This window comes from Sebastes fasciatus, chromosome 8 (assembly GCF_043250625.1).
Source record: "Sebastes fasciatus isolate fSebFas1 chromosome 8, fSebFas1.pri, whole genome shotgun sequence".
Lineage (NCBI taxonomy): Eukaryota > Metazoa > Chordata > Actinopteri > Perciformes > Sebastidae > Sebastes > Sebastes fasciatus.
The window spans coordinates 25036344-25064132 of record NC_133802.1 but is presented as its reverse complement, the minus strand read 5'-3'; the positions used below and the strand labels follow the sequence as shown (position 1 = coordinate 25064132).

Genomic DNA, 27789 nt, shown 5'->3' with positions numbered 1-27789 from the left:
GGGGGGGGACAAAGGAGGACGGTCTGCAGGACAGATAATAATGCACTATACTCACTTTTAACAGTCTCTTCTGCACTGTATTCACTATTTTAATAGTCATGTATCACAGCTGTTACCCTGCACTATATTCAGTTTTAACAGTTCTCCTTGTATTTTTACATCTTGTATATTTTTTTGTACTTTGTACTTTGCACTACTAACTTTTTTACTAACATGTTTTGCACTATGGAACTGTGATGCTGGAAACTTGATATTCCCTCGGGATCAATAAAGTTACTATCTATCTATCTATCTATCTGTCTGTCTGTCTGTCTATCTATCTATCTATCTATCTATCTATCTATCTATCTATCTATCTATCTGTCTATCTGTCTGTCTGTCTATCTATCTTACTATCTATCTATCTATCCATCCATCCATCCATCCATCCATCTATCTATCTATCTATCTATCTATCTATCTGCCTATGACCATCTACTTCCGTGATTGTCAGCCTTATAATAAAGCTCTCATCCTATTGGCTGAGGGGCTAGTCAGAGATGACGCGTTCCTCTCTGTGATTGGCTGAATCTCGGGGGGTCAAAGTTAACTCGTCTCTTAACGCTGACGTCCGTCTTCTGCAGCAAAATGGCGTGGTTGACAGCAGCCGTGCAGACGAATCAGTCCGGTTCTTTATTATTATCCTCCAAGAAACGCACCGGAACGATGACCCAAAGGAGGTTCAGACTGTTGGACAACAATGTCCTCTTACTGTCGTTAGCCTGCATGTTGCATTGTGCTGTAGCTGACGGTAAAACGTTGGTTCTGCTGGACAACCTCAACATCAGAGACACCCATTCAATCTTCTTCCGCAGTCTGGCAGGTCAGTACGAGATTCATCCATAAAGACTCTATATTGCTATACCTATATTAGATATGTATTGTTAACAAGTCTCTGGCAGGGAATATAACGTTAGAGCCTTCTGGACTTGAGCAAACAAGGCTGGTAACGTCATCCTAGCGAGCTGTATTATGTCCTCGCCAAACTCCATTCAAAAACTTGCAATTTTATGTATTTTTAATCATTTAATGTAATTGTACGTGCTTGGTAATGTTAACTTACATTGCATTCAATCGACACAGGGCCACTCTTCAATTCGGCATACTTCTTGTAACGTTACACCAAATAATTAATAATTTAATACAGTTATATCTTATAATTTATTTAGCAGTCATCAACCAAATATTCAATTATGCCAGATGCCATTGATCGAGGCTACATTATAACGTCTTGATTTTAATATACAAAAAGGTTGTTAACAGGATATTAACATGTTATCCTGAATTAACTAATGATTTGCATGCTAATATAATGTAAAGGGCGTTCAAGATGTTTATCGTCACGCCGGTTATACAGGTACAATCGTGTGAAATGCTTTTTGCTGGGAAGCTCCATTAAAAATAATAAGTTATATTACAATTATAAAAAGAAATACTTTGTACAAGGGCATATTAAGAACATTTATATTAAGAACATATCCAGTATTTACATTAAGAACATATCCAGTATATACAGTATAAGATATATGATTGAGGTACTTTTCGTGTGAGAAGGTGTCGTATGAATTATCTATTTAATTCTATTATCTGTAGCTAAAATGCTTTAAAGATTTGCAGGTACATTATGTAGTAGGGGAAACCTATTTTCCCATTTGGACAGTAGAATTTAACATTTGTAGGCAAGGAATGACATTTGTATCCGATTAGACTTATGTCAGGCTATTAAATAGGCGTTATCAGTCGCTATAAGCTCCATAGATGTGGGTCAATAAGGGCCTACTACACCCAATAGTAGGTTTTTAATCATCTATTCACATGGTAGATTACAGAAAGAAGGAATAAAAGAACACAATTGTTAGAATATGTTGCTTTTAAGTTTCACATTCACTTTTACAACGTAGTAGGCCCCTATTGACCCACATCTATAGTGCTTATAGCGACCGATAACGCCTATTTAATAGCCTGCTAATAGTTGAATCAGGTGGGTGACTGTACATAGGAAGTCAAACAGAACATATACATGATTTAGAAAATACAACTTCTGCAATTCTGACACTTGATGATAACCACTGACAGGAAACGGTTTATCTATCTATCCATCTATCGATCCTCGCTGATTATCGTCCGCGCTTATTGCCAGGAAGTTATAGTATGGACGTTCCCAGTCCTTTGGAAACGCAGTGCCCTGCCATTTTGTTCAAGTTACTGCAAAAATGCATGATGAGTGTGTCAATGTTTCAGCGATAATCATGTATCTCTCCTTTTTCAGATCGTGGCTTTGACATCTCATTCAAGACGGCTGATGATCCCTCCCTATCTCTGATCAAATATGGCCAGTTCCTCTATGACCACTTAATCATCTTCGCGCCATCAGTTGAGGGTAAATTTTCTTCTCTCTTTAATTCAAAGTCAAATTTACAGGCTTGTTTTTTTCCTTGTTGAAACAATCGTTAAAATTAATTTGTCTTTTGTTTATCTGCAGACTTTGGAGGAAATATAAATGTGGAGACCATTACATCCTTTATCGATGGTGGAGGCAATGTCCTGGTTGCTGCCAGTTCAGATATTGGTCAGTTGATTTCCAAACAGCTTTTCTGTAATATTATATAAAATGCCATAATATTGCATATATTAATGCTCTTCTCCCGTTACACAGGTGACCCTCTGAGGGAGCTGGGCAGTGAGTGTGGCATTGAGTTTGATGAGGAAAAGACTTCCGTCATTGACCATCACAGCTATGATGTGTCTGACGCTGGAGAGGTAAACAGAATTCTGTTCAGACAGCAGACACATCCAGTTTGTTTCTCAAATCCATGTTGTTATTTACAAGGGATCCTTCTCCTCTACAGCACAACCTGATTGTTGCTGATCCAGAGAACCTGATGAAAGCTCCAACTATTGTTGGCAAGCCCACCAATAAACCTGTCCTATTCAAGGGTGTTGGGTAAGCACATCTGATTTTAAATGTTAACAACCAAGTATTCAAAGTATATTTCTGCACTTCTCCACCCTGACATTCAGTATGTCGACGCTATTAATGTTCCAAAGCAGCGTCAAAGACATTCACTCTGTTTTACTTGTTTACAAATTTTAAATAATTACTATGTTAAATAAAATAAATGATGACTTTATTACTTTGAGCAGCACCTCCCCAGGTTAACGTTTTCACAGAGTCTTTCCTGTACTTGGCTGTAGCAGAGACTTTTGAATAAAGAGACGGCATTTGACGTTGCACCTGTTTAATAATGTTCAAAGATGAACTGCATTACTCACTGCAAATGGAAGCCATATAAAATCTGACTAACATGCAATGCCCCATCCCCCTCTTGCAGCATGGTGGCAGACCCAGAGAACCCTCTTGTCCTGGACATCCTCACCGGCTCGTCTACTACCTACTCCTTTTTCCCCGACAGACCCATCTCTCAGGTAAGATCACTGAACACAACAATTATGTCAGATTATTAATTTATAAAGAGGTTTATTCATAATGTTCCTCCTGATGTCCTGTACTTGACTAGAAGCAGCTTATTTGCTCTGTCATGCCTCCACAAGATAGCCGGATGGGAATATAGCTACTGGAGGCCTGAATGGAAATACTGTTGTGTTTAAGCTTTATGACTAAGCTTTTGGAGATGCAAGTGTTTCTGTGGAGAGTTAGAAACCATAGATAGCCTTGTCTCTAGATTAAAAATGAACTACACAGGATTTAACTTCCTTGTTTCTGACTAATAACATATTTTCCTCTCCAGTACCCCCATGCTGTTGGCAAGAACACGCTCATGATCGCCGGCCTTCAGGCCAGAAACAATGCCAGAGTGGTTTTCAGCGGCTCTCTGGACTTCTTCAGTGATGCCTTCTTCAACTCTGCTGTGCAGAAGGCCACGCCTGGCTCCCAGAGGTAGTCTTCACTGTTCATCACATCACTCCTTTTCTCTGTCTTAAGAATGCTTGATGTTAGAACAGATGTCCACTTACTACTCAACCATGTTCAATTCAATATATTTTTATATAGCGGCAAATCATAACAGAAGTTATCTCAAGACGCGTTTCATGTAGAGCATGTCTAGACCGTACCAATGCAGCTTCTTTCAATGAGTTGTCATCAGGCTGTCATCTGTCTGTGCTATCCATTTATCCGTCTCCTGTATTTAAAGCCCTCCTCTTGTTGTCGTGGTTTTTGTTAGGTACGAGCAGACGGGGAACATGGAGCTGGCCGAGGCTCTGTCTCGCTGGGTGTTCAAGGAGGCTGGAGTCCTCAGGGTGGGAGCTGTTACCCATCATCCTGTTGGAGAGATCTCTCCCCCTGCAGCATACACAATCACTGACCTTGTGGTGAGTATAACATTTCTGTGACTTATGTGAACAATCATCACCCTGAAGATGTTTGTCTTGGCTGTGTGTTTTTACGTGTATATCTCAATCAGTGTAAAACTTTCCCACGCAGGAGTTCACCATTGTCATTGAGATGTTGTCTGAGGGCCGCTGGATTCCCTTCGACGGAGATGATATTCAGCTCGAGTTTGTGAGGATCGATCCCTTCGTCAGGACTTATCTCAAGAGAAAAGGTACGTTGCTGTGGTTATAGAACATATACAGTACTAATTAATTCATTTTAATTGATGCTTACAGTTTAAAGCTCGGTCTCTACCAAGAAGTTCCTGGTAATTTTAGCTCCTGGAACTACTTTTAAAGGAATTAAAAGGTTCCTTCAGCCCATTGTTGTCTGCGTTTACATAGCAGTCCAAAGACCTGTGAAGATTAGTCAAATTAGTCCACTGACATATAAAAAAGCAACATCACATGGGACAAGGGCTGCAGGTGGCCACAGTAGTAAACACACTCTGCAACCTGCAGTGCAGTGTGTCCACCTGTTTCATCTATTCAATTCAATTCAATTAATTTTCTTATAGACTAGAGACTAGACTAGAGCCTTTTTGGGGGTAAAATGTCCCGGGAACTTAAATTAGATCCTGGTCCCTGCGGTTGAAACGCAACAAGTTCCTCTAAGGGTTCCTAGTTCCAGGGTAAAAGTTCCTGCAGTCAAAACGGGGCTTAAATGTATTGCATCTTTGTGATTTGTGGGTTTGAGCTGTATGCACATTTGCAGTCACAAACTGACTATTAATGCTGTTTCTGTGTTTTATTTCTTCCAGGAGATATATATAGCGTCCAGTTCAAGCTGCCTGATGTGTACGGAGTCTTCCAGTTCAAGGTGGATTACAACCGACTGGGATTCACACATCTCTACTCCTCCACTCAGGCAAGTTAATCAGAACTTCACTTGGGCATACCCAAAGCAAAATACTGGTATGGAAAGTGGGCAAATGGACAGAAATACTAGAGATCGAATAATTTATAGTTTATATACCTTTGTCAAAACCTTGGTGTATTATTTATAAGTTTACTTTCTGAGTACTATGGCTTAGAAGAGGTTCCTTTTACTTATAATACATTTAATACCCATGCTCTAATGTATGGCGGCCTAACTTCTACTGCTTTGTTTCTTCATTACAGGTATCAGTGCGTCCCCTGCAGCACACTCAGTATGAGCGCTTCATCCCCTCAGCCTTCCCATACTATGCCAGCGTCTTCTCCATGATGGCAGGACTCTTCGTCTTCAGCATGGTCTTCCTGCACATGAAAGAGAAGGAGAAGTCAGACTAATGCAGAGAGACAACTTTGAAGGGATAACAAGATAATAGAATTAAACTTGTGGTGTGAAGAGTTGAAATTGAATGTCTTGATGGCTTGAATCTTCACACAGAGACTTGAACTGCAGTAAAAATACAGTTTCTGTTCGGTTATTGGGTTACTCGACTAATCGGGGGCTGGAGGCCAAAAGGGGTGACCTGTGATGCAGCGGTTGGGGTTTGTTTTGTACTGAAATCATTCAAAGGCCTGTAAATGTGCTGAAGTCAGTCAGCGTTTGTATGAAGTTGCTTTGCATTTGATAAAATGATCTAAGTAGAGCACTTGCCTTAGAACATGAAAGAAATCCATATTAGAATTTGACCCACATGTTCTCAACCAGTAAAGCTTATTGTGGTAAGTACATGCACTGAATATGCCAACTGTTCATTTGTTTTTGATAAGTGTTTCCAAAAAAAGTTGGAGTCATCTTAACAATAAAATATTGACATTCCACTCGGTTTCTGTGACATGACATAATTGTACTCTCTGATTTCCACAATGCATTGAAATCTGTCTCCTGGTCCTGATAGATGGTATTTTACTTAATAACGCTACTCGCTGTGACTAACAAACATAGTGTTGTTGGTTGTAGAGATGTAGCTTACAGTTCTTCTTAGGAAAAATTACGCCACTTTAGCCATTCATGTGTAGTGGGCTTTTAATTTCAGATATCTACAATTAGAATTATGACTAGAAACAATGCAATTGTAGATATCCACAAATGTATTGTGGATATCTGTTCTGTATAATGATACGCCAAAATGGCACACTTAAGTTATGACAAGTATCAATTGGATTTTCTTTATTTCCTTTTTTTTTTAAAACTGTATTTAAGTCAAACATTTACAATGAGTTGTTTTGAAAAACAAACAAAACTTTTAGAGCATTTGTTAAAATTTACAATTGAAATAGAAGTACATGAAGTACCATCATTCATACCAATTCAGTTAATGAAGAAAGAGGAAAAATAACATCAGAATGTATTATAAAAATAATAATAGAAAAATACAGTAAATTAAATCAGAAATAAGGATTATTTAAGTGGCAGACTTCTTCAGACAAACATCTCCGAGTAAATTTTTAGTTATTGACATGGATTTCTTATTCGTTACAAATTTAAGAGAATCAAAATAACATTCAATTTGTTAATTTTTCCTAGGAAAAATATTGTGGATACTATAAATGTTCTTTTTTGACTATATCCAGTCTAGCTATTAAATGTTAAAACAACCACTTACTTTTTTAAGGATTTAAAGATATCTGATTCGAAGAGTTAGTTCTGATTATTTAAAATCAAGTCATATTTTATGATGTATTGTGTTTTTGCACAAAGTTGAGCAAATACAACTTTTAATAGTGATATTTTTTAATGCAGAATGTAGTATAAATAAAACATCAATTGTAGTCGTTGACATGGATTTCTTATTTGTTACAAATTTAAGAGACTAAAATTACATTCAATTTGTTCATTTTGCCTAGGAAGAATGACAATTGTGGATAGGAAAAATGTCATTGTGAATATCTGAAATGTTCTTCTGTACTATATCCAGTCTAGCTATTAAATGTTAAAACAGCCACTTACTTTTTTTAAGGATTTAAAGATATCTTAATTATGAATTATTCTTAATTTATTTCTTGTTGAGTAGTACAATCAAAGTTATATCTTATTTGTTACAAATTGAAGGGACTAAAATTACATTCAATTTGTTAATTTTGCCTAGGAAGAATGACGTGGATATTTAAAATGACAATTGTGGATAGGAAAAATGTCATTGTGAATATCTGAAATGTTCTTTTGCACTATATCCAATCTAGCTATTAAATGTTAAAGATAAAATAAGATATTCCTATATTTTTACTTCGGTGTTGAGTAGTACAATCAAAGTTGTAGATATCTTGAAATAACATTTCTACTAGTAAGAATGTTATTGTGGATATATTTTATTACCATTATTTGACTAAGAGGGTGAACCAATTAAAAACGCAATTTATTAATGATAAAAAATATATATTATATTATATATTATTTATTTATTATAATTGTATTATTTACAAGTTAAAACATGGAGTCTTGCGCGCGCCGAATTGAAGAGTTAATTCTGATTATTTAAAATCAAGTCATATTTTATGATGTTTTATGTTTTTTGCACAAAGTTGAGCAAATATAACTTTTAATAGTGATATTTATGAATGAGGTTCAACCCCTATAGTCTCCCCACGCGCTGGCTAGTGGTGACGTAATGCACTGACAGTTGGAGTCCACAGTTAGGTCAGTAGCACAAGAAGTACCCGTAGCATCTGTGACTTTGATGTTAATTAACTTACTTATAGAGGCTAATGCGGGAAAAGATAACTCAAAGTAGTTCACAAGAGCTAACCACAAAGACCAAACGGAGAGTATGATAACCACAAATGCTGCTAAAAGTTATAGTCTTGACTCTAAAAACTTGCTAGCCACCCCCACCCGGAGGCTAGCGTCAAAGTGGCTAACTTAGCAGCTAACGCGGAGCTAGGCTAACATTACTTGTTGGCTAACCGGAGCCGTTGACAGACGTTGACCTCTCACCGCGGCTTGTTTTAGCTTTAATATGATGGTTGTTAACTAGCGGTTGTTGTCTAATTGAACGTGAAAGCAGCCAAAGCTGTGTGTGTTAGTTTGGCAGCATTGGAAGGCAGAAAGATAATGTTATTTAGCTAAGCTAAGCTAAGCTAAGGCGGCATTAGCATTAGCATAACAAGAGCTCTTTGGGAGTCAGCTGACAGGCTGCTGAAAGCTGCCAAACACACCAGTGATGGATCAACTGAAAGTAAAGGATCGCATCTTGGAAAACATCTCCCTGTCTGTCAAGAAGGTAAGCTCCGTCTGGTTGATCAGCACACTTACAAATAATAAAATGTTATTTTCACATGAATGACTGTAACATTAGGTCATCTTTTGTCTGCCAAAGAGGGCAACTTTCAAGTCGGTGTGGGACATTATCAGCTCGCTGTCATGGGAGGGCCTGTTCCTCACTGTAGACTATTCCCTACAATTTATCAATCCACCTTTATTGTTGTCATGTTGTTGTTTTAGTTTCTCTCTTTGACCTCTTGGGGGAACAGTAGTGGCATCAAGCCCCCTGTGTTTTGCTCACTGCGGCATGTGTTGTAAACACATCTGCAAGCAACTATATTAAGAGACACATATTTGCAACATAACTTAGCCACAATAGCCAGTAAATCGACATATTTTGTGTCTAGCTATGCCTGTCTGTTGTTGTGAAACTTCCTTTCTCATAACCAGACACACATCTTTGCTTCTTCCTCCTGCATGCTTGTACATTCACTTTACAAAACTGTGTATTTGAGTTTTTTATTTTGTATGGGCTTCCTCATGAGACAAGATAATATAAGATGAACCTTTATTAGTCAACGGAGGGAAATTCAGGTGTCAAAGCATCAACATCAGCAACAGAGTGAAACACAGGAGAGGTAAAGGTATACAAAAATTATAAAAACAATAAGCAGAGATATAGAAGATACAGAGTGAATGGGTGAACATAGTGTGTACAGTCCATCAATAAATAAATGTAGTATGTACAATAAATGAATGTAATATGTACATATGTGCAGTCTATAAAGTGGTATATAGGATGTATAGTGTAAAGTAAGTGTAAAGTGCGCCAGTGGTTAGAGTCCAAGATGGTTGCAGATAGTGTTTAAAGTTCTCAAAGTCCTCATAGTTCTCATATGGGGGTCAGCCTTCATCTGTCTCTGTCTCAGTAATTTCCCATTTCTAGTTCACCAGTGTTTAATGCAATGAGCCCAGTATTGTGTCTTGCTTCATTAGTCCACATTTGTCTTAATACATTTTAGTCCAATTACCCCGTTTATCTCCCTGTAAAGACTTCATAAAGGACCGTGAATGGTATGCCTCAAGCTTCCAAGAAAGTGCACAGTGTTTACCTGAAACAAACATTGCTTGGTCATGTGTGGAAAGATAGTCACACAGGATAAAATTCCTCTTTCTTTGGGACACAATCCTCAAAGCTACTCCAACCTACACTTAGGTTGGTCATGCCTCAAGGTTTCAATACTTCTGCAGGTCAATGCAGGACAGTGGACCACAAGGAAACACACTCGGCATCATCTGCTTGAACAAACTGTACCTTTCAGTAGAGCTGCCTGCATCTAACATTGTGCTTTGTATTTGTCAGTAGAAATAAGACGCATACAATGTAGTGCGTTCAGAGTTTTTTGTTGCTTTTGCTCTGTACGCCAGCACATTGGATCTGAAATGAAAATGTCTATAAGGGTAAAAGTGGCACCTTTGATCATACATCTACACCAGATGTGCAATGTAGGAATTGTAGCCCTTTTAATACATAGTCCCCTAATTTGAGGTGATCAAATGTACTTGGCTGCATATCCTTTACATCCGTATCCTATCCTATCCTATCTTCTCTGGCGATGCTTTGCCAGACCTGTGCTTCAGCCAGCTCACTCACTGCTACTTGCCTTCAGCTTGGTCTTCAGCAGTAAAATTGCAATACGAGGAGCACCTGCACACTGGAGTCACAACAGTAAACCCATACTTAGTAGGATTTAGGTCAGGAACATTCCACTGTTGGCACTAAATTCTTTGGTTGCTTGACTTTGTGTTGAAGTGACTGTAGGATCATTGTCCTGCTGCACTGTCCTAAACCTTGGATCATGTAGAAAAAGAGCTCACAGGGTTCCTACACAGTATGGAAAAGAATGGAATTTTGATTTGAGTAATTTCCAGGTCTGGATAAGTACGGAAAAAAGAAAAGAGAGTAAGGAAAAACCTTTTTTTTCCCAGACTGTTGACCCTAATCTGTTTTCTAAAATATAAAATTTCTAAAAAATATATTGATTACACAAAAAGGGGACAGTTTTTCATGGCGTTTGGACCACTGTGTGAGAGAGCGCATGCCAAAGCGAGCTTGAGCAAAATGGGAAAATGCAAGTTTTCCAAGGGCTGGCTTGACAATCCCAAATACAAAGCCTGGTTGGTTAACAATTCCAAATGTCCAAATGGGATAAGAAAGCTGGATTCAAACTTTGTGTGGAATTTTGTTACACCATCCTCCCTGTGTCACCAAGTCACAAAGTCAAATATAGTCTATAAAATCTACCAAGAGTCTGGAAAAGTATGGAATCTGAAATGGAAAATGTGTTGGAAGCCTGGCTACAATTCCTACAGTGTTCCCCCCATATTAATGTGAAAACCATTAAGCACGCTTAATGAACAGTGTCTGCTCATACTGTAGTCACTGTTCTATTTCAAATCCAGTGTGCATGAGTACAAAGAGCCAAAACAAAGAAAGAACTTGATCATCAGGTTAGAAATTCAAATTCAAAGTCAAAGAACTTCATTGTTTTGCTTATTTGCATGAAAGCAATTTCTTTATTTAACAACTGCCAGTTTTGCAAGTCTTTCACCAACTTCCTTGGAGAGCGATTCAACAGTCGTTGATAAGGGACTAGTAGAGGTAACGTACCTGGTTACCTCCAAAGTTTTTAAACAGCTGGTTTCAGGTATATATAGTATAAATAATAAAAACATTCCTCTCCAGATCCATGCACCCAAGCCTGACAGTCCTATAGAATCCAACCTAACTGTTTAGAAAATAAATAGATATAACTTTAGAGGTCTGTCCTTTGTGATAATTTTTCAAATACAATCAGTTCTTGACAAATAGTTGTAACTTTAACTGGAATTGGAGTTAAAATTTCCCTCTCCCCAGCAAAATAAACAGCAGAGAAACCTTGTCTCTTTACAGCTGCAGAGTTACTTTGCGGCCTGTGAAGATGAGACTCCGGCTATCCGAAATCACGACCGGGTCCTTCAGCGCCTCTGTGAACACCTTGACCACGCTCTGCTGTATGGGTAAGAGGCTTACTGCAAGTAAATTGCACACTAGAAAGAGGAAAGGTGCATAGAGCAAATAGTAATCTGGTTTGTTTTTATTTGTCTTGCAAAAAATTCCTGTTATAAATCCTATTTTTATTATATTTTCTGCATGTCCCTCCATGTTAACTGTCACAATTTTGTCAGCTTTGACACTCACGCTACAAATAATTGATCTAGGTGTAGATACATCACAGTATATTACTGTTGCATTTCTTTGAAAATGCAGTTTTCGTGTGATCACGCTACTCCCCTTGCCCCCTTTTGGCCTAATGCATGTGATACTATTGACTGTTTTGTACATTACAGCCTGCAGGACATCTCTTCGGGCTACTGGGTCCTGGTCCTTCACTTCACCAGGAGAGAGGCCGTCCGCCAGATAGACGAGCTTCAGCACATAGCAACCAACCTTGGTCGAAGTGAGTAATCAAAATTTAATAGTCGATACCAGTGAAGTTCCTGGATTCTTGATACCAATTCGATGCCACGGTAAAATACAAATGTAAAACAATAAATCCCATGTACTTCAACATACACAATCCCGACAGGACAATGTTATTATCAAGCCCTGATGGTACCTACAGTCTGTATCTAGAATTTTGGGGTATAGCGTCATTCAGTGGGTTATATGTATACAAACTCTTCTCTTTTCTGTGTAGGCCGTGCTTGGTTATACCTCGCATTGAGTGAGAGCTCTTTAGAGAGCTATCTACGCCTCTTCCAGGAGAACCAAGGATTATTACAAAAGTATTATTTCAAGTAAGTCATCCATCCAATTCACAGATTGATGCTATGTAACAAGTGGAAGTTATAATGCATTTTAGGAAATACTTTCTGTGTTTTTTTGAGGACAAATTGATACGCTCAAGTATTTATGAAGCTAACTGATTTTCTTCTCTGCTAGGAACGCACTGGTCTGCAGTCATGACCACCTCACGCTCTTCCTCACGCTGGTGTCTGGCCTTGAGTTCATCCGCTTTGATCTGGAGCTGGTTAGCATATATTTCATGATAATATCAATAGAAATGCTGCTCCTAAATGTTAGCAGCATGTATGTAATGTTTCTGTTGGGTCCTAATGGTTCAGGATGCACCCTATCTGGACGTGGCCCCCTACATGCCAGAATACTACAAACCCCACAACCTGCTGGACTTTGAGGAAAGGCTGCCCAGCTCAGACAGTTTGTCCCTGCACTCCTTCACCTCCCTCACCTCCACAAACCTGGAGTGGGACGACAGTGCCATAGCCCCCTCCAGTGAAGGTAAGCAGTTGGGATGTTTAAACTCCGGATCAACTTTTTTTGGCACCAATGCCAATCTGTGTTCTTTATTATTGGATATCTGCCGATACCCAAATATCAGCAGTCTAATCTGATACGTATATTTACTTAAATGTTGATTAAATATTTATCTGGCATTGAAATAACAGCTGTAGCCTTCTAAAGTTGGCACACTTTATTTTTTTGACATTTGTCAAAAGAGGAAGCTGCCAGCTGAATGTTCTGTACACTGATATTTACTGATAAGAGAGGAGAGATAACAGATTTGCTACAGTCAGAGGTTAGCGAATCTTAGTATTTTATCAACTCAGAGTTCAATCACCAGTGCGGCCAAATCATTTTTAACATTCACAACCTAATTTTCACTCCCATGTGCAACCTACAGTGTAGAGCCGGCTGTAGTTAAGGAAAGCAACGCGCTGCAACACTAGCAGGCTGAGGTGGACAAAACACAGTAGATTTAGACAGTTAGACTAATTGGTTTGATAATCATTTGGACCTCAGTATTGTTCCCCTTTGAATTAGCTCAATCATACATCTAGAGTCAGTTCTATATGTCTCTGTGTGCCTCTAATCTGGACACTATATGGACTCATCACAATGTGACTATTACTGAATGGCAGCATTTATTTTGGGTTTATGATTTCAGGCCACAAGTACACACTCGTATGCTTTGGCACAAATGCATACAGTGATGTCAAGCTAATGGCATGTTGAAGCAGAAGTTGGATTGATCCTTGCAGACTCTTTGGTGACTCATGGATACCAAAGTGCATTTTATCAAATGGATGACTTGGCGTGCAGAGGCTCGTGATTAAAGAATGTTCTCATCGGGGTGATTGCAGCGCTCACTGAATGTCTTTCCCAACACTCTCCACAAAGTACTGAGTCATTTTCCCTGTTTTAGTTTTAGTTCCCACTTTGTCTTATTCCCCCCCATCGATTCTGTTATTTCATATACCATATGTCATGTTATTTTTCTGTTTCTGTGCCATCTCTTCTCTCCTGTCTCCACTCCATCTCTCTCTAATGTTGAATGTTATCCTTCCTTTTTTTAGATTATGATTTCGGTGACATCTTCCCTGTGTTGCAGTCATTGCCAAGTGCAGACTGGGAAGGTGGGACATTGGTCAACCCCTCCCCTACCTGCCCATTCATATCCCTCCCTCCCTCCTATCTGGCATGGCCACCCCGCAGTTTGTGCTTAATGCATGCTGGGTACTCTAACCAGTATTTAGACATGTTAATAATATGTAAAGTACAGCTAGCTGGTGCAAAAGACTGCTGATCTCAGGACATGAAACATGGGTAAAAGTGCTTCTATTTGTGGGAATGGATTAACAAACAAGAAAAATCTTCATACATTATAAGTTGACTGGTAAGTTTGGGAAGAAGCGCAGCTCTTTGGCTCACTGGGAACTCAGTGTTGGGTGGGAACGGTTATCTTCCATGTTCTGCATGTGTTACTCATCTGGGGAATGTTCCTCCGAATGCTTACTCTGCCTTATTATTTACCACTGCAAGATAAATGCCTGGTGTTCTGCCTGGTACTCACCTCGTCCAGTCTGTCTACATTACACCATGTTTGTCTGGCGTATCGTTGTTGTAATGTCTTCTCTTCCTGTATGAAATGTGGCACTGGCCTCGGTTCAGCTCAACTGTAGTGTGAGGTTTTATATCTTGCTTTCATAATTGTTGGAAGCCAAAATCATAATTGTAATTGAAATTTGATTAATTGCACAGCCCTATTACTTTGTATTACTACAGCATCAGTTTGTAGTAAACTTTTGAAGTTTTGATGACACATAACTTTATAAAAGTAATCAGTTCAGTGGAAACAGCATCAGAGAAATTGGGGGATTTGTTTTAAATGTGATCAGAGGGTCTGGTTTGGTCTATGCCATATAGCTTGGTCAGTCCATTCATGCTAATTCCTGCAAATTATATTATTAGATATTTGTATGACCCATCTCTAGCTGCAGATGTAATGCTTGACCTAGGCCTGTGCCACTGCAAAGAAAGCTGCTGCCCGGCTGTGTGCCTACTTGATGTCTTACGCATTGTGTTTTGTGCCTCTCTGACCCTGCTGAAGAACTACAAAGGACACTGTAGCCTCTAACATTTGTTTGTGTGCGTTGCTGATGAAGAAATACACAAAGTTTTTGTGAAATTGTCTCGCTGGTTACCTTTCCATTGGTGATGAAAACAAACAAAAACAACAGCAAACAACTCTATCTAACTATAAATGACTTTCTATGGTAAAACTTTTTGATGTATACTGGCGAGACAGTGCCAAAAATTCTGTGTATTTCTTATACATATATAACTAAATGTCTGTGACTGCTTCTTTAACTCTTGTGTGTTTCTTTTCATGTTAGAGGGTGACCTTACTGACCAGGCCAGCTGCCCGCGGTCCAGTGGCTCTGATCCCCAGACGGTCATCAGCGACACGGTGGTCCTTTCTACCAGCACCGTCAAGGTGAAGGTAGCATCTCTTCTCGCTCCACACAGCCCCACGTTCAGACACAACCCCTTCAACGAGGACTCGGACACTAACACCACCAGCACCTCAGCCGACGTCACGCCAGTTCATGTGGCCAGCCGCCACAACTCAGTCACCGCTGCAGAGGAGATGGAGAGCACCAACAATGAGTTGGAGGTCATCAGGTACAGCTTTAGTTTCTGGCTTGTAGACTCATATTCTGTCTGCACAGTTAAGGTCTTTGCACACCAAGTACGTATATTATGTTTGCGTTTTTTTTAATCCTTCATCTGATAAAAATTGTTATGCACAGAAACCTTGCACACTCCATTGCGTTTTTTATGCCTCCGCGCCGGAGATAGCTGCGGTTGGAAGCATTATGTTTTTGGATTCTTTCGTTCGTTCTTTCCCACGTGACTGCGTCATCGGCTGTCCTCAGGGTTCCCCACACACAACAGGAGATCCGATCGTAAATATTGAACATGTTTAATATTGGCGACGTGAAATCGGTGCGGCCAGGATGGACTTCCGAGCTGATCGGGGGATGTAAAAAACACTTTTAACGTACCTCACACCACAGGAATATCTGGCAAGATAATCTTTAGAACCATCAAAAAATCAGGGCTTTGCTGACGATTGTTCGGAGCGAGAAATCGCACCCAAAATCAGCTTGATTCTCGTGTAGTGTGTACCCGGCATTATCAGATGCCATATTTTGGATGATGAGGTTTGTATTTACGGTGGCTCTGAGTGGTCAAACAACTCTGACAGAATTGAAAAATCTCAGAAAATTTAACCTGTTTTGAAAACTTTAATGACGGACCAATGTTTTGAATTCCATATGTAAACGTGATTGACACAATGTGAGGTTGTATTTATTATTAAACGTGCATCAATTTTGGATGAAGAATACGGACTTGGTGTGCAAAGGTCTTAAATATAATTGTAATAAAACGGAGGAACCACAACTAACCACTCTGGTCTTCCAGGATGGCCAGACGAAGGAAACCAGCCAAGAAGCGTCGAGGGAAGGGCTCCACAGATTCTATCAGCAGCATCCATAACTCCATGTCCTCTGAGCACATGGAAATGGACAACAGCCACCTGGCCTCAGAGGATGTGGTATCATTAAACGGCACGGTAATTCAGCTGGATGCCGAGGCGGAACTGAGGAGAAGCAGGGTGGGATCAGAGGTTGTGGAGGAAGTAGGTGAGGACGAAGTAGAAGGGCTCCTACGGCTCCCAGAGATGACGGACACCTCCATGGAAACCGTGGGCCAACCCCTCCGTGATGTCATGGACCGGCTCAACGGGGCTCTGGATGGGGAGGAGGTCTGGGAGCACCGAGAGGAGAAAACTCGTGAAGGCTGTGACCGGGGCCCTGAGCCTCCTGCCCAGCAGCCCTTTCGGGAGGATTCAGAGGGTAAGCCACCTGACCCAGCTCCAGGAGAGTCGTCTCTCTCCCCTCTTGCCTCAAGCCACAACTTCCTGCAGGCCTCTCCTGCGTCTGCAGAAGTACGCTGCTTTACCCCTGACAGTCCAGACTCTACTCCCACGGGTGGTGGCCACTATGACTCTACAGAGCATAGCCAATCACAGACTCTTTCAGGTGGCCTTGAAGATGAGGGAAAGGCAAAAGCGTCAACTGGACAGGAGCCCGAGATGAAGACCAGGGAGGAAGAAACAGATGAAGGAGAGGAAACCAACAAGGATGCGTTTACTGAGGAAACAGAAAATTCTCATCCTGCAGAGTTTAAGTAAGGAATTTCTACAAAATGAGTTGTTTGTTGTTATAATGTTGTTTAAAGTGTGTCTAATGTTCTTCATGATTCATATTTCAGGGTGGACAACAATCACCATCTTCTTCTCATGATTCATGTGTTCAGAGAGAACGAGGAGCAGCTCTTCAAGGTGAAGACACAGTGACTCATTGTGATTTTATTTATTTTGAAAGAAGTTACTTTCTTTGGAGAAAATGTGAATGTATTTGTTTAATGGCTCAACTGTAACATTAACAATCAAATGATAAAAATTAGAGAAGTAAGGGAACACAGTGACGTCATGGTTGTTTACCAGGCCCACCTGAAAGTAAATTACTGTCATAATTGTCTTGAAAGGAGTCTTTAAAGGAATAGATTGGGTGTTTTGAAGTGGGGTTGTATGAGGTACCATAATCAGTGTATTACCTACAGTAGATGACGGTCGGCACGTAATGTACTGCTGTGGACGGGGCAGCAAAATGTATTTTAGACACCTAAAAGAAAGGCCCACCTAAAAAAATCAATATCAGTTTAAGTGTACGCTATATTTAGAATATTTTCACCGCTTTACCTTGCCGTGAAGCAGCTATATAGTCTATGTTTAGGACTGAGAACTGAAGCCTTTATCTATGCTCTTGCCAAAGCAACCAGACTCCATTGAAAATTATAGTAGTTTTACCTCGCAGAACACAGGGGTTGCTGGCAATGGTAGACCAGCATCTCCCGTGTTCTGTGAGGTAAAATAACATGTTTTTTCAATGGAGTCTGGTTGTTTTGGTGAGAGCATAGATGGCTACAATGGCTTCAGTTCCCTGTCTGAAAGGGCTGTCTGACAACAAGGTAAAGCAGTGAAAATATTCTAAATATAGTGTCTAAAATACATTTTGCTGCCGGCCCCGTCCACAACAGTACATTGCTTTGCTTCAGTGCGGTAACTCCTGTCTGTTTTTCCAAACTGGTGGTGTGCTGACTGTCATCTACTGTAGGTAATATACTGGCTATGGATAAGTACCTCATACAACCCCACTTAAAAACACCCAAACTATCCCTTTAAACCAGTTTTGGTATTGTTTACCTCATACTTGTTTTGACATGGCAGAAGTGGTTTGGAGACCGTTATTCAGTGGAAGTGTTGCAAGGCTCAGTTTGCCAATTGCCTTTTTAACGGCTTTTACTCAGGCTATAGTAATCTATCTGTTCGGTCTTTGCACCACACTTTGCAAACAAAATAGATGCAGTTTTATTACAAATCACAATAGCTTCTAAAAACATTTCAAGTATCAAGTGAATAAAGCAACATTTGTGCTATGCTGCTATCCAGTTGCCAGAACCCATCACTAGTGAACAGAGCAGTTTGAGACAGATGAATATGGAGGTTGTTGACACTTGACTTGATATATCTTTGTGTTTTCAGATGGTGAGAATGAGCACAGGCCACATGGAGGGCGACCTGCAGCCCCTCTACCTGCTGCTGACTGACTGTTACATCTACCTGCTTAGGAAGGGTAAGTGGCTAAAAACACAGCGTGTATTGACTTTATTTACACATGGTAAACAGGCATTGATCTCGTAATTTCTTTATAATTAGGGAAAACAATTTTGACCATGACTTTGTAAACCAATAGTGTCTACTAGCAACCCTGAGAGTTTATTTTTCTGACAAATCCCTGCAGATCTGACAGTTTCTACCATTGTAATGTTCCCATGAGACGTTCTAGGAAGTAGAGAACACATTTAAATGAGGTTATTCTGTAGTCAGAAAATACTCTACATGAACATGTGCTTACTGCATGTCTTGGTTTTACTTTCGCTTTCCTCCACAGGTGCAGCAGAGAAGCCCTACACAGTAGAAGATGCTGTTTCTTATAATGAGATAGACTATCTGTCGGTAAGTGTCCTGCACAACAGGGTTTGTCATTTTCTCTCATTTGTCCGACGCTCGGGCCGCTCTTATTTGACCTACACATGTTTCTACAAACCCTTTCATTATGTCTTCTTATGGACATCTTAAGGTGTGTTCAGACCAAATGCAAAGCAGATATTCGCCTCGCACGAATATGTCCGCTGGAGTGTCTGATAAATTATTTGTAATACTGTTTTCCATTAGGTGGGCCTCGACCAACAGACAGTGATGGTGGTTTGCACCAACAGACGAAGAAAATTCCTGTTGGACACAGCTGATGCCTCTCTGACTCAGTGAGTGTACCTGTATATCTCTGTACAGCCGTCCTTGTGTCCCTGTGCAAAGAGCCAGCATGCACAACTACTCATCTGCGGTCATATGTGAGCCATACAGGACACATTATCACAGTTAGTCCCTCCTCTGACCTTGTCCAATCCATCCTTCTTCACTTACAGGTGGTTTTTGTCTGTTCTCAAGTCATCCATGGTGAAGGGTTGTCGAGAGCCTCCTTACCCATCTGTGCTGACTGATGCCACCATGGAAAAACTGTCTCTCACGAAGTTTGTCTCGCAGGAATCTCACTGTGAGGTACAGACACATTGAACTTCACATATACTGTTTTAGCTCTTCATTACAGGTCTGGTCTGAACAGAGAGAAAGCTGACATACATGTAACTCATCAACCACAAAATTACAAAGTCTTGTCTTAACCAGGACATTAAAGGAACACTTTTTAAATAACATACTTTTTAATCTTTGAGCTTGGGGGGCAGGGTAGCAAGTATTTTCAAGTCAAATGGCTCAAGTCCAAGTGAAGTCAGGAGCCACTGGTGTTAAAGTCCAAGTAGAGTTGCAAGTCTTTTTTGACTTTGTCAAGTCTAAAGTCATCAAATTAGTGACTTAAGTCCACACCTCGCATTATTACCGTGTTGCCACCGGGTTATTACCGTGTTGCCACTGCGTTAACTTTGACAGCCCTAATTTATGGAGTAAAACACAAGAGTCACGTAAATAGTAATAGAGCATTTAATTGATTAATAACAATTTGTACAGTAAAAATAGGCATTAATAAATGTGTTTACAAATTCATTTATTAATCTATGAATAAACGGACAAAATTACAAAGTATTTCATTATTTTGACATTTTAAAAAATGAATTATGAAAAGAATTTACAAATGAAATATTATTCCATGTTCCTGCAGGTATATGAAGTGTCCATCCAACTGTATTCACTGGTCCACTGGGAGGATCCTATGGACATGACTTTGTCACCCCAGGGTGGCCCACCAATCCCTGGACAACCTTCCAGCACCAAGGAGGGGACTCTGCAGTTCCGGGCTGGATCCACCTACCTGGGCAAAGAGCTGTGGAAAAGCTGCTACCTCGTCCTCAGGTATGGGCAGGTCGTACACATCATCGCCCCTTTCAGCTGGTATCAATATGTCTTCGGGATGTCACGATACATAGGTAATATACCATATGTTAATATAAATAGTTTTCCTCTTTTCTTGCAGCAAGGGGATTCTGTACCTGTATGCAGAGAGAACTGATGGGACACCTCTGCTGTCAGTCACTATGGGGTAAGATTCAACTGGCTGAAAGATTAACATTTTGGGGCCTTTACTGTTAAAAAGCAGTAAAAGAAACTCTAAGAAAATGGTGTTCACTGATATATTTTCATGCTCTTTGTGCCCGACAGAGGCGAGCACTGTGGAGGCTGCCGTCGCTCAAACAGCACAGAGCGCCCCCACGCTTTCCACGTCATCCTGACAGAGCGTCCTCCGCTGGAGCTCTGCGCCAACAATGAGCAGGACATGGCCGACTGGATGCTGCTGCTCTGCCAGTCCGTTTCCAAAGGGGTGAGGAGCTGTATATCACATACACCATGTGTTTAGAAAACACTTTTTACATTTCTAATAATACATGTATCTCAATATTTTAATAAAACGCAGGGGGACAATAATGGTTGTCACAAGCCTGTTCATTAGTACAGTGCAAAAAAACATCTTCAAACTAAAATTATTCAACTGTATATGCTGTAAGACTAGATCAGTGGCATGTACTGTCAATATACTTTTACCTAAAAAAGAAACAATTCAAACTTGCTTAATTAGAACAAAGCGAGCACTTGTTCTTGTGATAATAACTCGCAATGCACTCATTGTGATATCCCACACATTGTTGCATTTAATTTGAATTTAAAGAGTGGGTCCATTATTTACGTTTTTTTTAGGTTTTTATATCATTCTGTAGCTTCCCAGTGGTGTTCCTCGTGTATTCAAATCCTAAGTATGTATGTTTTAGCTTCAAAATGCTATTTTCCCTTCAACCCCCTTAATAACATTTTCCCTCGTGACCTGACGTAGGTTTCTGCATGATGACGCTGCTACATGTACAGTATATATACATCCTTATAGTCAGTGTATTAACAGTACATAAAGTAACTTAGATGGCGGTCGGCATGCTCCCAGTTTAGAGAAGCAGACTGGCACGAAAGCTAAACAACGTACTGCTGTGGACTGCTGCTGTTATATCTCTCTCTTCAAAGCCACCAGACTCCATTCACAAAAACAGTCATTTCAACTTGCAGACCACAGGAGTATACATACAACCCCACTTCAAAAAATCCAAACTAACCGTTTCAGTTTTTTCCAAACTTCTGCTAAAGTTGACTCAGCTAGCATTCACATTATTCATAACCTTATTGATTAGCTTACTATGGTAACCTACCTGCTTTTTGCAACGGCTGATTTGCCATTTGAGGAAAACCGAAAAGAATGCAGATGGACCCGCCCTTTAAGTGGGGAAACTCATCAGTCAAATTGGATTGGCTTTCCTCACAGCTTCCAACCAGAAGGGACTGTGAGAAGTGAACTCTCCTTGACAAATAATCCCTGCAGGCATGCACTGTGCTGGCTGTACAGGACTTTGTTACAACAGCTGCTGATGTTCATAAAGTGCAAAAGGTATCCAGGTTGTCTCGTATACATTGCATTGTATATGCAAGGTATAATTAACTTTCAGCCTCTACCTGCAGGTCATCCCTCAGGGTGTGGCCCCCACTCCATGTATCCCATGTTGCCTGGTGATGACAGAGAGGAGGCTGCTAACTTGCCATCAGGACTGTCAGACCAGCTTCTTCCGTTCGCTGGGCAGCGCCGATATCTGTGATGTCATTGCTGTCAGCGTGGAGGCCGACAAGCAGTACTGTGTCATTGTGAGTGGCCCTCTGTTTAACTCCTCTTGGTGTTAGTGTTTTTTTTTTTTTAGACTAATTACTTTATGTATTCATGTGTCGCACAGTTTTAATATATTAACTATGGAACTAAGCTATGTTATTGGGTTCTCCTAAATTTCAGGAATGTGCTTTTGCTCAGGGTATGCATGCTTATTACCATTAAAAATATATATAATTTGTGATGTTTTACAAATTAAATTGAATGGGAAAACATCACAAATTAAGTTTTATGTTTCCAAAAAGAGGCCCAGCCCTCATCATGTGTGTGTGTATACCAAACAAACTTGACTAACTTAGTTGGGGTGTTAGTAGTGTTCTGCTAAAGGATTCAGGCATCTCCCCATCTTATGAGACCTAATGGGGTTAGGGTTTAATTAAAATCTAGTTGATTTTTGTCATGAAGTGCCTTCCACCACAACATTTTCTGTTAATTAACAACCTCAAATGAGACTAAGAGAACGGTATAGCATTACTGAACGGAGCTCATTCATTATTTACAGCTTCAGAAATATGGTTTCCTGATCCATAACTAACATGATGGACGCATAATGATGGGAGAGCAAGAGGAAATTAGGTTTATAGCATTAGCTCAATTTTTGTTTTACTCTTATGTATCTAAAGGTATAAACAATTAACAGACAGTACATTATACAGTATATAAAAGTATATAATGTCATCATAATATAATAAACAGATTCTGCATTCACATGTACAATCTGTAGGCAACGGGACAAGATTTTGTCCGATTAGTACTGACCAATCACGTTCGAGTAGGCTTTGGTTGAATGCATGTAAACAGTCCGTGTGGGGAGCGAAAGAGGCATAGCGCATTGGCCGAAATGCATTCTGGGAACCCACCTGCTATCGTCTGACAATGATTTAGGTTTTTATTGGATTAAAATTAGTTTGTAAACTGGCTACTTGTGAAACAATCCGGTCGGACACGTCATCTCTGAACTCCAACTATAGTCTCGCATCCCAAGTTGCTAATCGGAATGTAAACAATGAGGTTTATGTCATCAGATCGATAGCCGATTGGTTCCGAGATTGACCAGTGTATAGCACTGGTATAGTTCTCTTGTGTTTAGGACCTTTAATGTGAGCCTTCCCACTTTCTCCCTCTGTAGGAGTTTGCGGCAGATCGGACCCAGTTCCTTCCTCCGTGGGTGTTATACTTCAGCGGCTGTGAAGAGAGAGACCGACTGCTGGAGGTATTAGACAACACATGGAAGGCCGTTTTCCAGGTGGGTAGATAGATGTAGTTATCAGTGTTTTTAGGGAAATAAAGATCTGCAATATATATATAATACAGCAATATTCGCTGTCCCAAAAATATTAACATTCAAGATCTTAAATCCAACAACTACTAGCACTGGCTGTCCCATCTGCCTGAACCCTCATGTATGTCCTCACTATACACAGGTTGACCTCCCTCACAAAGAAGTGTGGGATCCGTCCGTACAGAAGCGTTGTGGTGAGGCCCTCGCCCTGATGAACAGCGCCTGGCAGAGGGCAGACAGTCTGGCCCGAGGCAGAGCCCAGCGGGAACCCTGGTGCTGACAGACACACACATATGCACCCATACACTTAACCTGTGGGTAGCCAGTGAGACAGACTGATAGTCAAACAGTCTGCTATAGTTCCAGGATAGATGGATTTAACTCTGGCATACAGTCTGTGTGTCACTGTAAACTAATGAGTCCTAAGCTGAAAACCAGACATGGTTATTGGTTGGTGATGCACCTCTGATTCACCGATGATATGTTTCTATCTGAGAAACCTCCTGCAGAAGTAGCAATGCATGCGGCACATCACATCGCAGCGATGCAACGGCAAGAATGTTCTCACTTGAAATGAAATGAAATGAACAAATATTACCAGAACGATACACCAGATTTGTATTTGATCCTAGTGATACATTACCATTATTCCTTCATTAGAGATTCTTAAGAAATAGCAGCAAAAGTTTGGGGTCACATGATATTTTGTACTCTCCGTATGGAAAAAGCTCTGTAGGAAATGGCGATAGATAATTGCAGAACACACATACAGTAGTTGTGTTATCTTCAATACATTCAAATATATCCTGCTGAATAGAGTTTGAGAATTCTGTTTCCACAAAGTAAACGTCAAATTCAAGCCTTGACTTTGAGATATAGACAGGACGGAAAATGATTAAACGTATTTAGTACATTGAGGAAGCTGAGTGGGGAGGAAGGATCCATTACCAGCAGCTTCCCTGCACAGTGAAATAAGAGAATTACTAATGTTTTCTTTCACAAAAAAAAAAAATCTGATATATGTCAAGAAAGCCATATATGAAGGGGGCAGCTGATGCTCGTGTACAACGTGGAAAAGTTCACACTCCTTGCCTTGCACACACAGAAGTAACGCTCTCTGATCGCACAAGTCACACAACCGTGTGAAGATAAAAGTCACTCCTCGCTTAGTAACAGTTACTAGAGCATTCATATATATAATGCTGTACAGTATCAATGCATCACTGATGGTTGTGGAAGTGTCTGATATTCAGTTTTGGTTCGTATAAGGGCACACATACCTCTACACTGAATTATTGTCACATTGTACATTCGCTTGAGAGAATGAGGATCTCAATATGAAGAATATCTAACAGTTGCACTGTACATGACTTGCTCTCCCGCTCATGTCGTATATCTGAGATCTCGCTTACCAATTTAAACGTTTTCACTCAGATAAAAAAAAAAAAGAAATCAGGAAATGCAACAGACTTGCCTTTTATCTCCACTCTGTAGAGACGAGTGGAGGCCTCCATGCAGACTTGCACATTGTTTTTGCTGTTAGTCTTTTTTTTTTTTTAATGGTACCAGTTGTGGTTTTGTGTTAATATCATTATTAACATTTGCTTTTGTATTTCCATTGTAGAGAAGCTGGGAACAATTGTTACTAAATTATTCAATTGATTAGTGATATTTTCTTTTGCTATTGACTTCTGTGTCTGCATTAGCAGATGTGCACTTCCCCTTTAGTGTGGGCAAGTATATGGAGTAAGAATTGACCCTTCCTAAGTCCCGCCAAACTGATTGGTTGCTGGGATGTTTTTAAGATGACATAAATTATCGGAAAAGATCGAGGCTACCTTATCTTTGTTTATAGTATCTTTGTAAGGCTATGTGCCGCCCCGATGTAACTTTTGGTGTTATTTATTTGGATATACATGACGTCTAGCATCCCAACGGGATAAGTTATCATCGTGAATATATCGCATACTGTAGTCCTTATCGTCGATCTAATACACACTACGGCACCCACCTAAACGGACCAGCGTCGCCATGTTTCTTTTTGTCAAGCTTGTCCGACCCAGCAACAGTAGCTAAGGGGGGGATGGGGATCGGTCAATTACAGTCTGTGTGAAGAATCTGTTACTAACTTTTATTTTGCACCAGTGGTTGGTGGCATCATACTGTACAGTAAGATCCGGCCACTCCACTAAATAAGAACATCCCTTTCTGCACTATTCATTTAGTAAGACCATGTTTGAGTTTTACAGAATCCTTAAATAGCCTTTCAACTTAGACCAAGTGTAGCTTCTGTTCTCTTTGCAGATTAATGCTTTTAAATAGTCTGTAATATCATCCGATATTAAAGCTTTACTGGGTGAAGGAATAAAACCATTTTTAGTTTCACTACAAATTCTAGTCAGTACATGTTAGTGCATGTGTTACAATCTGTCCTGAACATTAACACTGATTAGAGTACTGCTGCTCTGTCAATGACGGTGTGTAACTCCTCTCATTACAATGCAAAGACAATGTTGCCTTTTTGACAACCTTGACTGAACTGGATGACATGGCCAATTCATTTAAATATAAATGAAGCACTGTTTTTTTTTCCTTTTTGTAGTTGCCTTACACTGAACAATTTGGCTGACTGTGTTACAAATCTCAAACAATCATCTTAGCTTTATGTTGTTGTTCTGGTTTCTTTTTGAAAAGACGAGTCAGAATATGTGCTGTATGTCGGGCTGGGTATCCAACCTTGATACCAAGTACAGACATAACAATGTCTGTATTGAATGTTGGCACAGAATGCTTGCTCATTGTCATTTAATTAGATATTGCCTGATATTTTATGTTAGAAATCAGGCAGGTTTGTGTAGAAAAATGTGATTATATGCGTGTACTGAATAGGCACCAGTATCAAATAGCTTCAAATGATACCCAGCCCTGTACATATGTCACTTACTGTATGTATGTTTGTGTGTCTTTCTCAATCACTATTACTTTCATGTCAGCATTAATCAGTGCATTAAGCCTTTCTAAGTGCCACTTGGTCTCGTTCATCTTCCGCTCTTTTACAAAGAAATCTAATCTCAGGTGAAGAAGGTACGTCACATCCAAAACCTTAAATCTCACCGTGTGTTTTGTTTTTTTTAATCGCTGCTGTTTTGTCTATTTCAATATTTTTAAAATTCCTTTTTCCTATTTTGGTTCAATGCAGCATTACAAAGTTATTTTGCGCACGCAGACAAGGCTGCAAAGTAAGATTACATGTTGGAAAAGGTTTTATGTAAAAGTCCTTTTAATAATTCAGTGGGCTCTGAAATAGGATTGGTAAGTCGTGTAGTTAGAATCTTCTCCCCCAGTGGATTACTTAAGGACTTTTTGACCAGGGAGAGCACACTTGCAATAGTTGGACTTACTTGAAATGTTTGTTGGATTATCAATAAAGAATCAACTACATAGAGTTGCGGCCTATGAAGTGTATATAAAGAAAAGGTTAAAGTTTTGAATGTGGGACATTGCTGGCCAATGATGGACGACATCTTCTAAGTGATGCATTGTGAAAAAGGCGCTTTTTGATTTTGTTCATAAATGTATACTGCATGTAATATTTGTAAGCGGTTTTATTGAATTGTAAATAGAGCACTAATCAAATATAACATCCCGTACGCTCACACATAAAGACGTGCATGTCCAGAAGGTTTTACACTGTTCATAATGGTAATGAATGTACAAATAAACCTTTGTGATTGGACAGCGTAACTGAATAAACTGAAATGAAACCTTGGGTCCTGTGGTGATACATGTGTTATATGTACCAGTATTTCTGCTTTTAACATCTGCATTGTTTCTGTTATAGGTCCAGGGCTCTAGACTAACTTTTCCACTGGTAGCACTGGTGCTCCCAACTTTCTCAGTTGGTCACACAAGCACATGATTTGGTCGCACCCTTTTTTTTGGGTTACAGCATGGTATTAATCAATGACCTTGCATGCTAATAAATAGTTGTCTTAATTTACATACCCCAGTGAAACATTGGCAATGCCTCGAAACTTGATATTTGCAAAATATTTTAACTAACAAGTTTAGAGTTGCCTGCAACGGACGGACTACATTGCCTACAATAAAAACTAGTGATGGCGAGATGAAGCCTCATGAAGCTTTGAAGCTTTCCAGCAAATTGGTTCGGAAAAGGGTTCATTGCTCGAAGCTTCATGTG

General features: G+C 39.9%; 2 protein-coding genes across 3 annotated transcripts; both read left to right on the top strand.

Moving 5' to 3' along the window:
- The first annotated feature begins 597 nt into the window (after positions 1 to 597).
- Positions 598 to 6183, top strand: ddost (dolichyl-diphosphooligosaccharide--protein glycosyltransferase subunit (non-catalytic)). Its single transcript, XM_074644623.1, has 11 exons — positions 598 to 862; positions 2309 to 2419; positions 2522 to 2608; positions 2696 to 2799; positions 2889 to 2983; positions 3372 to 3465; positions 3789 to 3937; positions 4224 to 4371; positions 4484 to 4604; positions 5193 to 5299; positions 5554 to 6183. Exons 1-11 carry the CDS (start codon positions 628 to 630, stop codon positions 5701 to 5703), a joined length of 1401 nt encoding a protein of 466 aa, XP_074500724.1. The 5' UTR covers positions 598 to 627; the 3' UTR covers positions 5704 to 6183.
- Positions 6184 to 7967: 1784 nt separating this feature from the next.
- Positions 7968 to 24480, top strand: plekhm2 (pleckstrin homology domain containing, family M (with RUN domain) member 2). 2 transcript variants are annotated; one of them, XM_074644621.1, is made up of 20 exons: positions 7968 to 8582; positions 11517 to 11623; positions 11954 to 12063; positions 12304 to 12403; positions 12549 to 12636; positions 12731 to 12905; positions 13982 to 14041; positions 15302 to 15590; positions 16395 to 17162; positions 17247 to 17316; positions 18580 to 18670; positions 18989 to 19053; positions 19273 to 19361; positions 19524 to 19656; positions 20273 to 20463; positions 20585 to 20650; positions 20770 to 20929; positions 22108 to 22287; positions 23436 to 23552; positions 23731 to 24480. In XM_074644621.1, the coding sequence occupies exons 1-20, from the start codon at positions 8523 to 8525 to the stop codon at positions 23866 to 23868; spliced, it is 3057 nt and encodes a 1018-aa protein (XP_074500722.1). In that variant the 5' UTR covers positions 7968 to 8522; the 3' UTR covers positions 23869 to 24480. The 2 variants fall into 2 exon arrangements, with proteins under 2 accessions (XP_074500722.1, XP_074500723.1); XM_074644622.1 differs by lacking the exon at positions 13982 to 14041.
- The last annotated feature ends 3309 nt before the right edge of the window (positions 24481 to 27789 follow it).

Coding starts and splice junctions, on each gene's coding strand:
- ddost (XM_074644623.1), top strand. CDS start 628: ATGGCGTGGTTGACAGCAGCCGTGCAGACGAATCAGTCCGGTTCTTTA. Junction 2,800..2,888: donor ATGTGTCTGACGCTGGAGAG/GTAAACAGAATT, acceptor TCTCCTCTACAG/CACAACCTGATTGTTGCTGA. Junction 4,372..4,483: donor ACACAATCACTGACCTTGTG/GTGAGTATAACA, acceptor TTTCCCACGCAG/GAGTTCACCATTGTCATTGA.
- plekhm2 (XM_074644621.1), top strand. CDS start 8,523: ATGGATCAACTGAAAGTAAAGGATCGCATCTTGGAAAACATCTCCCTG. Junction 12,637..12,730: donor TCCGCTTTGATCTGGAGCTG/GTTAGCATATAT, acceptor CTAATGGTTCAG/GATGCACCCTATCTGGACGT. Junction 22,288..23,435: donor ACAAGCAGTACTGTGTCATT/GTGAGTGGCCCT, acceptor CTCCCTCTGTAG/GAGTTTGCGGCAGATCGGAC.